The 12,221-nt window shown below is 36.1% G+C and overlaps 1 protein-coding gene across 1 annotated transcript; it reads left to right on the top strand.

Moving 5' to 3' along the window:
- Positions 1 to 965: 965 nt before the first annotated feature.
- On the top strand, positions 966 to 6,241 carry Cyp9h1 (Cytochrome P450 9h1). The gene is made up of 3 exons (XM_068289687.1): positions 966 to 1,598; positions 3,533 to 4,202; positions 5,991 to 6,241. Exons 1-3 carry the CDS (start codon positions 1,059 to 1,061, stop codon positions 6,158 to 6,160), a joined length of 1,380 nt encoding a protein of 459 aa, XP_068145788.1. The 5' UTR covers positions 966 to 1,058; the 3' UTR covers positions 6,161 to 6,241.
- Positions 6,242 to 12,221: the final 5,980 nt, after the last annotated feature.

Here is a 12,221-nt window from a genome sequence, read left to right as displayed (position 1 = left end):
AAGTTACAGTCTATATAAATCGGTTCAATCGCTGCCGGCAGCTCTGCTTGCTGCCTACTACGTCACCATCTGTTAACAGAGCACATGCATACACACACAGACGCAACGCTACATAAACTGTATGTGTATGCGTGCGTTGCTTTGCTTAGGGAATGAGGGAAGAAGAAGAACAAATTGTACATATGTAGTATGAAGAGTAAAATTGTTTTGTTTGTATATTAATGAATTGAGTTGCAGAAAAGAAATTTTGAACATGTGAAATTATTATTGTCAAGGACTGCAAGGGTATATAAACTTCGGCATAGCCGAATTTAACTTCTTTGATATTTTTTTTTGTCATTTTTGGTTTTCCTTAATAATTTGTCCAATTGGAATGTACAAATACAACATATTTGGTTATAAATGGTAAATAGATACTCTAGAAGAAAGTTGTGGATTAATCAAATGCTTAAAGCTTTTTACAAGTAGATATTTTGGCGAGTTTTGTGTATAAAAATAAACTGTTCTAATAAAGATCTGAGGTTTCTGTACTTAAAAGGTATTTTATAAAACATTTTGTACATTAATTTTTGATATAAAGGATCTAAAAGATGAAGAACTTGGAATTATTTTGAATGCAATTTCATAAATTTAGTGTCTGTAATATAATCGACTTAATCGATATTGATAACGAGAGATAAGCGAATTCAAAATGAATTAGTTTAGATAACCGTAAAATCTGGCCATAATTGATCTCTGATAAGCGATATCGTAGCTTTTGATTAGCTTTTGCGATAAAGCTTTAGAGCTCTCTGAAAAGTTTCTTAGTTATACTCGAACCATAGACCAGTTCGGTTCGGATTCGGTTCGCGTGTGCTTACATCATGGATTCAATTGCCTCCTCCTCCACTTTGCTGATTGGCTTGGTACTGCCCCTTCTGGCGCTCTTCCTGTACAAATGGTCAAAGGCCACACATGATACATTCATAAAGAGGGGAGTGGCTCATGCTAAGCCTAAAGCACTTTTGGGGAATGTTCCCATTAGTGGGTTTTTCGGTCGCCTGCCAGTTCTTCAGCTGATGATCGACCAGCATATGGAATTCAAGGGTAGCAAAGTCTACGGGGTGTACGCCTTGCGCGATCCCCTTATATTTCTGCGAGATTCCGAACTGATTAAATTAGTTGGCATACAGAAATTCGATTACTTTGTCAATCATAATGCCATGCACAACAACATGAACGAATCCATATTGTCGAAAAGTCTTATTTCACTGAGGAACGAGCAATGGCGAGAGATGAGAAATATATTGACACCGGCGTTTACGGGCAGTAAGTTGAGAGCCATGTATGAACTGCTCCAAGAATGCTCTGCAGAGGCTGTCCAGCATATCCAGGAGCAGTTACCAAAGGCACAGGACGGTGCCATTGAATTGGAAATGAGAGATTTTTTTACTTGCTACGCCAACGATGTGATAGCCACTGTGGCCTTCGGTGTAAAGGTCAACTCGTTCAGGCGGAAAGATAACGAGTTCTTTCGCATCGGTCAATCTTTGACTGTGTTCAACTACAAATCAATGACCAAGGCGGTACTCTTTGCCCTGATGCCAAGGATAATGAGGGTAAGTACCATAAATGTTTCTTTTTCAATTTGGAAACACAAGACACGAGAATTTACGATTTTAATCTTTCGCATTCCTTCTAAATCTTTTGTGGCTATTAAATCAAAGCACTGCTTTGACTTTTCTCCATACCAGATGAGTTATTTTATTAATTAATTATACTTGACACTGTGCAGTATAAGATATTCTTATTTGGCAGAGGTCTACAGAGTATAGATCCTCCTATTTGTATTTCCTACATTCTTAAAAACGCTTCATCACTTTTTCAATTGGACACGTTGTGATATTTATTGACTCACATTATTAAACTTTGCTCAGTGTTATAGATTAAAGTAAAAAAACTTTCAAACGAATAAAATAGTTTCATAGATTCCTGCAATTTTTAATTTCTTTAAATACACTTGCTCCTAAATGCATTCTTGACAAAAACATCCCATTCGCTATCGTCATCTTTTTTTCCGGGAAAAAAGAATAGGTTTTACTTAAAATCAAAACTGGGTTTTAGGCGGCTTGAGGTCAATAAATCGTACGAATTTATAAGATTCTTAATCGTTGGCAGCAGAGAAGGTGAGCAGGTTGTCTGTGTGGCCATTTCAAAATCCACCAAGTTCTATCATCAGCAGAATTTCCTAAAGAATCCAGAGTTGTAATTGCCATACCATATCTGCAACGCTAAAAGTAGTTGGGAATTCAAACTACATGAAGTAAACATAATAGACCTTTTTTATGTGAATACCCATGAGCGCCATCAGAATGTGTTTACAGACTTCTTTATTTAGTTTTAATAGAAGCTAAACATTTCTTTTAATCTGTGGGTCCAAGATTTAACAGCTTCTCTCTTGCTAGTACAAGTCACTTGTGAACAAACTTAGCTGTCAATGCATTACACATCGTTAACGATACCACGTTCAATAGAATTTTCAATATTACCCTCATATTTTTTATTTAATGAAACAAAGAAAGTAAACTATAAAATGATGAAGGATGCCGTTTTAGGACACTTTTTAGTCATTAAAAAACAAACTTTTGTGGATACTTTGCTACAGGAAATTTGTATAACTATTATTCACAAATCTGCCTTCTTCTTCAAAGTTTAAAATGTAAAATATTTTATGTAATTGTAAGTTTTTGGTGAATCCCTTGATATTTACAGGTGTGAAATATTTCCTATAAAATCTTGTTTTGACCGGTTATTCCCAACAGTCATCAACAGCAATATTAACATGTCTGATCAACAATATATGTTTATACTTGATATGCTCGGAGATTCCCTTTATGCGTTGCATACTTTTAACCAATATTAACAGACCCTTTTTGCATCTTGCAACAATGGGTCCTCCATCTGGGATTAGTAATGATTACGATGATGCTCAATGCGTAAAAAGTATAAAACGCTTTAGTAAACAATTAAAAGATAGAAGTATTTCGTTTCAAGCAATACACTTGAAATGTAGATTTGAAATGTTAAATACCAATATCGAGTCTGCGCTGAGATATCAAACTCGAGTGGAGACATTTGACTCCTACGATGAGTATAAGTCAGAGTTAGAAGAGTTGTGTATTTCCGATACCAAAACGCATGAGGAACGTACGTCCGAACCGCCGGACCAATATTAACATAACCTTTTTGCAAGGTCAAGATAAAGATCGAATTAACTTGGCTGTACCGAAGTATATATAGACTCATAAAATGTTTTATACCATCATTAAATAGTTGAAACATTCAATAAATTTCACCGAATAAGTTTCGCTTTCATAATAATTTTGAATTCCATAATATTTTTCTAAATTATGAACTATTTATCACTAAGCCTATTCTAATAAGTTTTATTATATTTAAAGATTATGTGATATTATAATGTGGTCCGCAAATCTCAATTTATCATTTATATATTTATCTGTTATTAATATCATAACTGGGTTTATTATTACAGTTATTGAAGGTGCAAGTCATGGATCCAAAGGTTATTGATTATTTTAAAAGTCTCGTTCTGGTTGCCATGAAATATCGCCAAGAACATAATGTCATACGACCCGATATGATCCACCTGCTAATGGAGGCCAAACGATTGAGATCTGAGGATTTGAAAAAGGAGAATCAGAACGACAGCAAACACTGGTATTCCGATTTATCTGATGATGACCTGTTGGCGCAATGTTTGTTGTTCTTTTTCGCCGGTTATGGCATTATTTCTACGGCCCTTTGTTTCCTGACCTACGAACTCTGCATGAATCAAGATGTGCAAAAGAATCTGTATGAGGAAATTCTGAGTGTGCAGCAGGATTTGGCAGGAAACCCTTTGTCGTACGAGGATATCAAACGTATGAAGTATTTGGATATGGTAATAATGGAGGGCCTACGCAAATGGCCTCCAGCTATATCCACGGATCGAGAGTGCAGCAAGGATATCGACTTGAAGGATGAAAATGGTCAAGTATTATTTGCCGCAAAGGCTGGCGATGTGCTGCAAATCCCCATCTTTGCCATACATCACGATCCCGAACACTTCGAGGAACCTGAGAAATTTGATCCTGAACGCTTTTCGAACGGAGTGAATCCTTTTACATATTTACCTTTTGGATTGGGTCCCAGGAATTGCATAGGTAAGAAAAATATTCGAAATATTGCTATTAAAGATTGTTTGAATAGATTAAGGGGGAATATATTAATGATAACTATCCATGGAAGTGGAGAGTTTTTTGCCCTATTTGATTTTACAATGGATGGTCACTGCAATATCATGACTTCATTGACATCATGTGTTATTCATGTTTATCTTCTTGGATAGTTGGGACACACTTTGCCCTTTTTGGAGGAATAACAAGTCTATGTCTGGGACAAACCCTTTTAAAATCATTCCAAATACATAGTTCCCTTCAGTACCGGTCGCCGCAAATTCCTCAGAAAATCCGAGGTAATTTTTGAGATGTCGCCTCGGATTTTCAGGGGACATGCCATACAAATTACCGGCGACATTTAACATTGTGTGTCCTAGCGCCTCGGACATTCTATCGATTTTTCGGCGACATGTCGACGGAATGTCCCCGCAAAATAGTGGTTGATTTTTCAATCGAATTAGCGGCGACATGTCGACGCAATGTCCCAGCGAAATTATACCTCGGATTTACAATCGACATTGCGGCGACATTGTCGATAGAATATCCCAGCAAAAATTTACCTCGGATTTACAATCGACATTGCGGCGACATTGTCGATGGAATATCCCAGCAAAAATTTTTCTCGGATTTACAATCGACATTGCGGCGACATTGTCGATGGAATATCGCCGCATTTTTCCAAAAATAAATAAAAACTTGACTTGATTTGGTTTTTTAACACGCATTAGTTTTTATTTAACAACATATATATACATTTAAATTTGTTTATTTTTATTCTTAAATATATTACATTAAATTTAAATATTTATGTATATTTACATTTTTCTTAAGTTTTTATTACTTTACTTCTTTTGGCTTGTGCCAACCAATGTCTTAGCACATTCTCCGCCGGCTCATCCGGAATCGGATTTTGGATGGATTCTAAAAGAACAAAATTGATTAGGGAATGAAAAATTCAAAATATTAATAACACTTACCTTTATTACTGTATACACTGAATTGGAAAAAAATCAACAGTTCCTGCCCCTACGAAATTCAATCGCGAATGAACAAAGAAACGAAAAGTACAAAGCGACGCGCGCAGGAGTTGGAAAAAACAATAACAACAATGCACTGACGAACGAAGTGAATTGGCGTAGACAAAAATCATCATGCTTTACTCTTCCAATTTTTTTTTTCAAATGAGAAATATATATATATGTATGTACAATGACGACATTAGCTCGTTCGGGTGCCTTCGGCTAACCTCAGCATGAAATGCGCTGGCAGAATTTTTTTCTGTCGACGTTAGTAGTTCGGAATATGTGGCGATTTTGTCCCCGGCGACATTTGGTACTGAAGGGTTGGTGCACTCGAAAACCTCAAGGGAAGATAGTTAGTTACTGCAAGATTAACATGCGACTTAAGGGAAGGTAAGGTAAACAAAGTATCTGGTACATCTTGGGCAGACATTTTTTTTATCTGGGTTATGGGTTATGGATAAACAATAAGCTCATCTAAGACTAGACAAGTTAGAAGGGAGTTAATGATGATAGATATTGATTTTTAAGTTTTCAATTAACCCTTTATTAGATATAATTAAATCAAATCAATCCTCTATAGACCCAGATATAAACATATACACCAAGGAAGGTATGAAATGAGTGGATACATAGCCTTATGTGTAAAAACAGTGCACAAAAATAAAATCTGTGGTTTGATTAGCTTAACCGCAGTAGAGATAATGCTTTAACAATTTATTTGGCTTTATTTTGTTTCTCTTTCCCATTCTAGGCAACCGACTGGCACTTATGGAACTCAAATTGATTATATATCAATTGGTATTGAATTTCAAATTGATGCCGGCAGAGAAAACAGTTTCGAATATGCTGAAAAGCGTTGTGGGACATAATCTGCAGCCGAAGGAGGGATTCTGGTTGAAATTTCAACCACATACACATTGAACTTTCGAGAGTCAGAACCAAAAGTGAACGTAATTAATCAAATAGCATGTTTTTAATTAAAAACTTAAATGCACTTGCCAAGTGTGCGGCTCAGTACTCTCTGTAGTCGGTGTTTGCTTTGGATTTACTTAATTAATTTTCCCATTTTCTCTCCTTTTCTGGTCACCCCGCTTGCCCCTGCTGGCCAGTCTTGCCACTCTCTTGCATCAAAGGTTAATTGAAAGTAATTGAAGTAAAATATAACTGAAAAGATGTGCATGTGACAGCATTTTCTTAGCTTTTCCTCGGAACCTCGGAGCTTGGTCCACACGGCCGCAACATTTGCAGTTGACTTGGAAAAATAAGAAAACAAAACTTTTTGACATTTTCGTTATTTATGTGCCTCTAAGGGTATTTAGGCAACAAAACCCAAAATGAAACAAAATCAAAAAAAAAAACAACAAAAAAATAACAAAAAAACTTTTTGGTTTGTTGGCCGACTAAGCAGTTAATACGATATTGATTTATATGGCCACGTCAGCATCAGCGATTTTAGGGAGTCGGAGGCGTGGCGGCAGCATCTGTGAGATAATAAATATTATGCAGCTGAAATATATTTGAAATCTTGACTTTGTCCAGAGCCAACAGAAAAGTTTTCCCTCCAACTTTCAAGTTCATGAATTTGCGTTAGTTGATTCGGAATTCGGACTTTGCATTGGTAGCCAAGCGGCAGACGATTAAGCTTTGATCCGTTCAAACGCTTTGTGTAACTTCCTTCGGCGACAAGGGCCAGGGAACCACCCACCACCGCTCCCCTTCGCTCAGACCTTGTGTAGGCGGTAGTTGGCCAACAAAGTTTCTAGCCAACAACAAAAATTTGCAGAAGGCGCGAAAAACTGCAATTTTCTTGTGCATTTTTTTTTGTTCATTGTAATTTTTTTTTTTTTTATTTATTTTTTGCGATAATTATTTCACTGGTCTCTCAGAAGTCTGGCTGTGACATTTTTCCTTTGGATACTTAATCTTAAGAAAGCAAGGATAAAAAGGACAATAGTTTAGGCTAGCAAATTGTGCAAAAAAGGCATAATTAATTTTTTTAAAGAGAAACCAAGTAGACTGTTAGTTTTAGGTAAACGTTTCAGAAATTTCCTTTGAAACAATTTACAGAAAAGTATTTTTAAAAGCAGAACATCTTATATTGTTATTAGGTGCATTCTTTGATCTTTTATGAAGGTTCCTTAATGTATAAGTTGAAGGACTTTCGTATGTTGTATGAACCCTTCGGCGAAGTTACTAGATGTAAGCATATTTAGATCCAATCTTAGTTAGTACCTAATAATATATTTGAACCCAAAGTATATATTTCTCAAGGTATAATTTCAAGGTACTGAAGTTACTAACTACATACATATAAAGCAGAAGGATTAAAATGTCCATGTTGTCCTAAGACCTATGTAATTCTAGACATCAGCCTCACCTACTTACTCAAGTAGATACTTCAGAAATCATTGGTTTATTTGAGAGAATAATAATGAATAATCTATTCATTCATCAGAAAGTTTGCTTATTCGAAAGGTGGTTTAGAAGCTCTGACAATAAATGAGAGGATATTTAGAAAGATTTTTTAATGGTTTTCTATGCGCCCAATCAGTAAATCATCAAATTTTTTCCTTAACCTTTAAGATAGTTAGGCTTGGATATAAAATAAATTAAAGAAGAAGTCAAGCCACAAAAAATCGGCAATGGTTAGATTTAGTTTCTGCACGTTTAAAAGGACATAAAGAAAACTTAACTTAATTGAAAGTTAGGGCATATAATAGTTCAAATAATCACTAACCACTCATCGCCTTTGGCCGATCATTTCTTGATGGACTTTAGCATAACGCCCAAGAAATATATCCTTGATATACTCATTTGAAGGATATCTTTCAACGAACAAGTTGTTGATTATATTTGCTACAGCCATGTAGAAAAAGAGGAGCAATGAAATGGAAAAACGTCAAGAAAACTCGATTAATTACGAGTTTCGTTAACTTTATAGTTGTTTTGAGTTTGTTTGTTGTTTATAGCATACTTTTGGGATTGCAAATTGTTCAATAATATCAAAGTGTTGAATCCATTCGATTTATTAAACACATATGTATGTATGTTCAATTAGTTAAACACTTTTAGGAAATCGGAGCTCAGTACTTAACGGTTGTATGAAAAAATGTTTATTTTAATTTGGCTTCCGTTAAGTATGCTTTACATTTGATTTTGCCAAGGCGTTTCTTATTTTCTCAGTGTATGCATGAGTGGATTTGGTTTCCTTTGGGTTGTTCTTGACCGCAAGCTGACCCATTTGCATAATTATTCATTGCACAGCATTATGAGCATAAATAAAATGCTGCTTCAGTGCGCACCAAACACCAGCTGGACTGAAGTGAAGTGGAGCCACACACACACGCACATCCATATGTGTTTCGTCTGCGTGTGTGTAAAGATAATGCCATGTGCCACAATAAACTCATGTAAGCTTCTTGACTGCTGCTCTTTTCTATATGTTTGTACATATGTGAAGTATTTTTTTTTTGTGGCAAATATCTTGAAATATACTGAAAAATTCATCCTTTATATTTTCTTTTTAAGATTCAGTAACAAGAATAATAAGCAACTATACGAAAAGATTAACAACAAGCAAATTGTTTTTCTATTTTTTAAGTGAGCATGTGTGTGAGTGCGGGAAAGTGTGTGCCTGTGTGTTAACCCCAAATCATAGATAAAATGTTTGAGCTTAATACTTCTCGCATCCAGTCAGATAGAAGAGACAGACCGCAAAAAGCAGCTTGTGCTTCAAAATGAAATGCAAAAGTTTTACACAAAAGCCTTTAAGCTACTTCAACTTTACCCCAAAACCAGGGGCGAATTACGACAAATGTTCGTAAGTAATTTAGGTAATGGATATAATGGGGATTCCTTGAAATGATAAAATATAAAGATGTATATTTTTTTGTAATTAACTTAAGTTTTGGAGTTTTCCCAAAAGATTAATAAAAACGTCTTTCCAAAACCAATTCAAGCCTTCAAAAAAATGTATGTCTTTGACTCGATTTCAGTTTGCAAAACAGGAAGGGACACATAACTTGGCTCTTTTTAAACCGATTAGAATGCCAATTTTTGGTTACTATTCGTTTAATTTAAGTTTTACTTTTTCATATTCAACGGAATCTGGTCCGGTCCTGGTATAATGCAAACTATTCTCATAAAACTCTTAGATATATCCATGTATTTGAGGGTGGTGCACATGGGTGTTACTCATGAAGGCGTGTGTGTGCTGACGACAACCTTAACACCGAAATACTCAATTAAATAAAGTTCAACTTGAAATTGCATTACATTTATGAACGTGAGTGCGTCGTACTACCCCAAGTACATACATACATACATAGCCACAAAACTGCAGAAACTTTTCTGAACCACATATAAAACTCAAATGTTGAGAAAGAAAAAACATATAGCTATATAATATATATACATACATATGTAAGCTTCTATTGGTTCTGTAGGTATATATGTACATACAAACGTGGCTACAAACTATATATGGCACATTTCACTTTTTGTTGTTGACAAAAACCAAGTTCGACTGTATACGAGAGCCAACTGAAACGTTTTTGGACTGTTCTAACATTGTTCTTCTTTGATTCAATCACAACAGGAATTCAACCTGATTCACCCTTCTCCATTCCTTCTACACTCTTTTTCGAGGATTTATATTATTTAACCTTGGTTACTCTATCTGACTTTAGCTAAATCCTGTAATCGGTTTTTAGTTCCTTAATGAATTATATAAACACATAAAAAAAGGTGGTAAAAGGTAAACTATCAACATAGTTTTAAACATTATTATTACAGTCTCTCAAAATTATATTTGACAGCTATTTGAAAGAACCCCAATATCAGTTATTCTTCTCCAATTAATGTAGAGCCAAATATCAAACCTGGTGTCCAAGTTCAACCTTACAACGGAGTGCTGTGAGTTTACAGCGTTAAAACTAGTTGAGAATTTTAGCCAAATGAGGCGAAAGATAAGTGGCAACTCGGTTAACCTTTTACGAATCTCCACGGTCCTTCATCTGATGTAACTATAATATTAGCATTCAGTTCATCGAGTGAGAACTGCAACTGATGAAACTCACTTCTAGCATTCCTTTGTAATAGGATGTATTGACAGGGTTCACTGTAGTTTTTGATATTCAATTGAAATTAAATGTTGGTCTCGCCTAATGAATTACTTATGATAAAACATTTAATTAACAACTATATACAGATAAATGGAAATCACACTTCATCTTTTAATCATTTTAGCTGGACTTACTCACACTTTCGCTGTGTGTGGGTGTGTATGGGTGTGCGAGGGGATGTTTGTCAGTGTGTGGTCAATGCAAATTATATATAAATGAAAATATAATTTACCTCCACTCCAAAGTCGTATTAGTGGCATTTTGTATTGAATATCCCACCATAAGAATGGCATTGAGCGGGGATGGTTATTCGGTTGCGGTTTTTGCGGCCAAATGTTGAGCTTTTTGGCTTATTGTCAGTACTTAGTTAAATTGGCAAATAACAAACATTTTATGATGATGCGGCCGATATGCATAATCCGTTTATGGAGTGTACAGCAACAAAGGAGAGTATTTTCTGATTAGTGACTGAATTTAAAATTGCTGATGGATTTCCTATCACATATACATAAATATATGTTTTTTTGTGTTCTTTTTTTGGAACCTGCTCCTTTTGAAGTATTTGTACGATTGCCGAAATCTTAAAGGATACCTTTTATTGTCCTTGGAAAATAAAGCAAACAAGCTGAAAACAATCTTTTTGGGCTTAACCTTCTTCTCCATCTCTCTCTTCCCTTTTCCACTCATTCTATCTCTTGCTTTACATTTGCCATTTTATTATTGTCAATAAATACGCATCCCGTATCCTTGTATGTATATCCCGAGTATCCTTGTATGCCTACTTATGTAGATATCCTGCCAGCTTTGGCCTTTTTTATGACAGGGCCCCCGTAGCAGAAATGCCTACTTATAAAATCAAAATCATAAAAAATAATGTTAATTTCAATGTTGCCTCATTAAATGCATATAAAACTCCAGACGGCGATGGTATCCTCTGTGTGTGTGTGTGCATGTGTGAAGAAGTGAGAGATGGGTAGTGGGTGGTAGCGGTGAAAAGGGGAGAGGGAGGGCATTTATTCATTTGCCTCGTTGTCGTTGATGATGACAGCATGAGGCCAACTTACACTAGTCTAAAACAGATTAAAAATGCACTTTAATACACTTAGACCATCTTTCGTTGTCTATTTGCCATGGGTTCAACCACTGTGCAAAGATTTTTGTTTTTCTGCTCTTTACGTTTTGTTGTTGTTTGTGTTTTTTTCTTCTTTCTCATATAAATGTGGGTGCGTGAAATTTAAATAAAACGTGCGATTGTCGAGCAGCTGTTGTCCTTGCCAGAGTGACGAGGCTTTAAAGCGGGTGGACGGCCAGACCGACAGACAGGACAAAGAGATGGTGAAAGAGTGTGTCAAAGTGAGAGGGAGCGGTGGGGGACGTTTTGAGAGTCACGCACTCACACACTCATAAGTAGTGAGTGATACCAACAGATGGCCCACGCTCGACACTCACGGGAAATGTGACAGGATGTCATTTTGCAACGCTTCCGAAACATAAACATAAACCCCAAACCCCCCCACCAACGCCACCGCCCACACCTATATCCCTTTCCCTCTGTCTTTGTCTCTTTTCAGCCCTGTTTCTTTCTATGCACGCGAAAATGATGCTGCTAAAAGGCGGCAAATGTTTGTATTAGTGCGTGCGGGCAAGTGTGAGGTTAAGTTTTTGGAAAACAAGCTCAACTAGAGAATTTGCATAAGCAGACATCGGCGTAGGCATGGGCGTTCCCTGAATACCACGTAGAAGGGGAGTCATCTTTATCATTTCGACCCTCATTTCTTTCTCTCTCCTATGTAAGGCAGGACCCCACAGGTCCTTCTTGGTTAGGCGGTTTTTAATTGAAATGGCACAATAGTAGATTC

Source organism: Drosophila tropicalis, unplaced genomic scaffold, assembly GCF_018151085.1.
Source record: "Drosophila tropicalis isolate 14030-0801.00 unplaced genomic scaffold, ASM1815108v1 contig_593, whole genome shotgun sequence".
Lineage (NCBI taxonomy): Eukaryota > Metazoa > Arthropoda > Insecta > Diptera > Drosophilidae > Drosophila > Drosophila tropicalis.
The sequence above is the reverse complement of the archived record's forward strand: the minus strand, read 5'-3'. Positions and strand labels throughout refer to the sequence as shown.

What these genes read in the sequence shown, in the direction of transcription:
- Cyp9h1 (XM_068289687.1), top strand. Translation starts at nt 1,059, where the DNA reads ATGATCGACCAGCATATGGAATTCAAGGGTAGCAAAGTCTACGGGGTG. An exon ending in TGATGCCAAGGATAATGAGG is followed by an intron (nt 1,599 to 3,532) that starts GTAAGTACCATA and finishes TTATTATTACAG; the next exon opens with TTATTGAAGGTGCAAGTCAT. An exon ending in GGGTCCCAGGAATTGCATAG is followed by an intron (nt 4,203 to 5,990) that starts GTAAGAAAAATA and finishes TTCCCATTCTAG; the next exon opens with GCAACCGACTGGCACTTATG.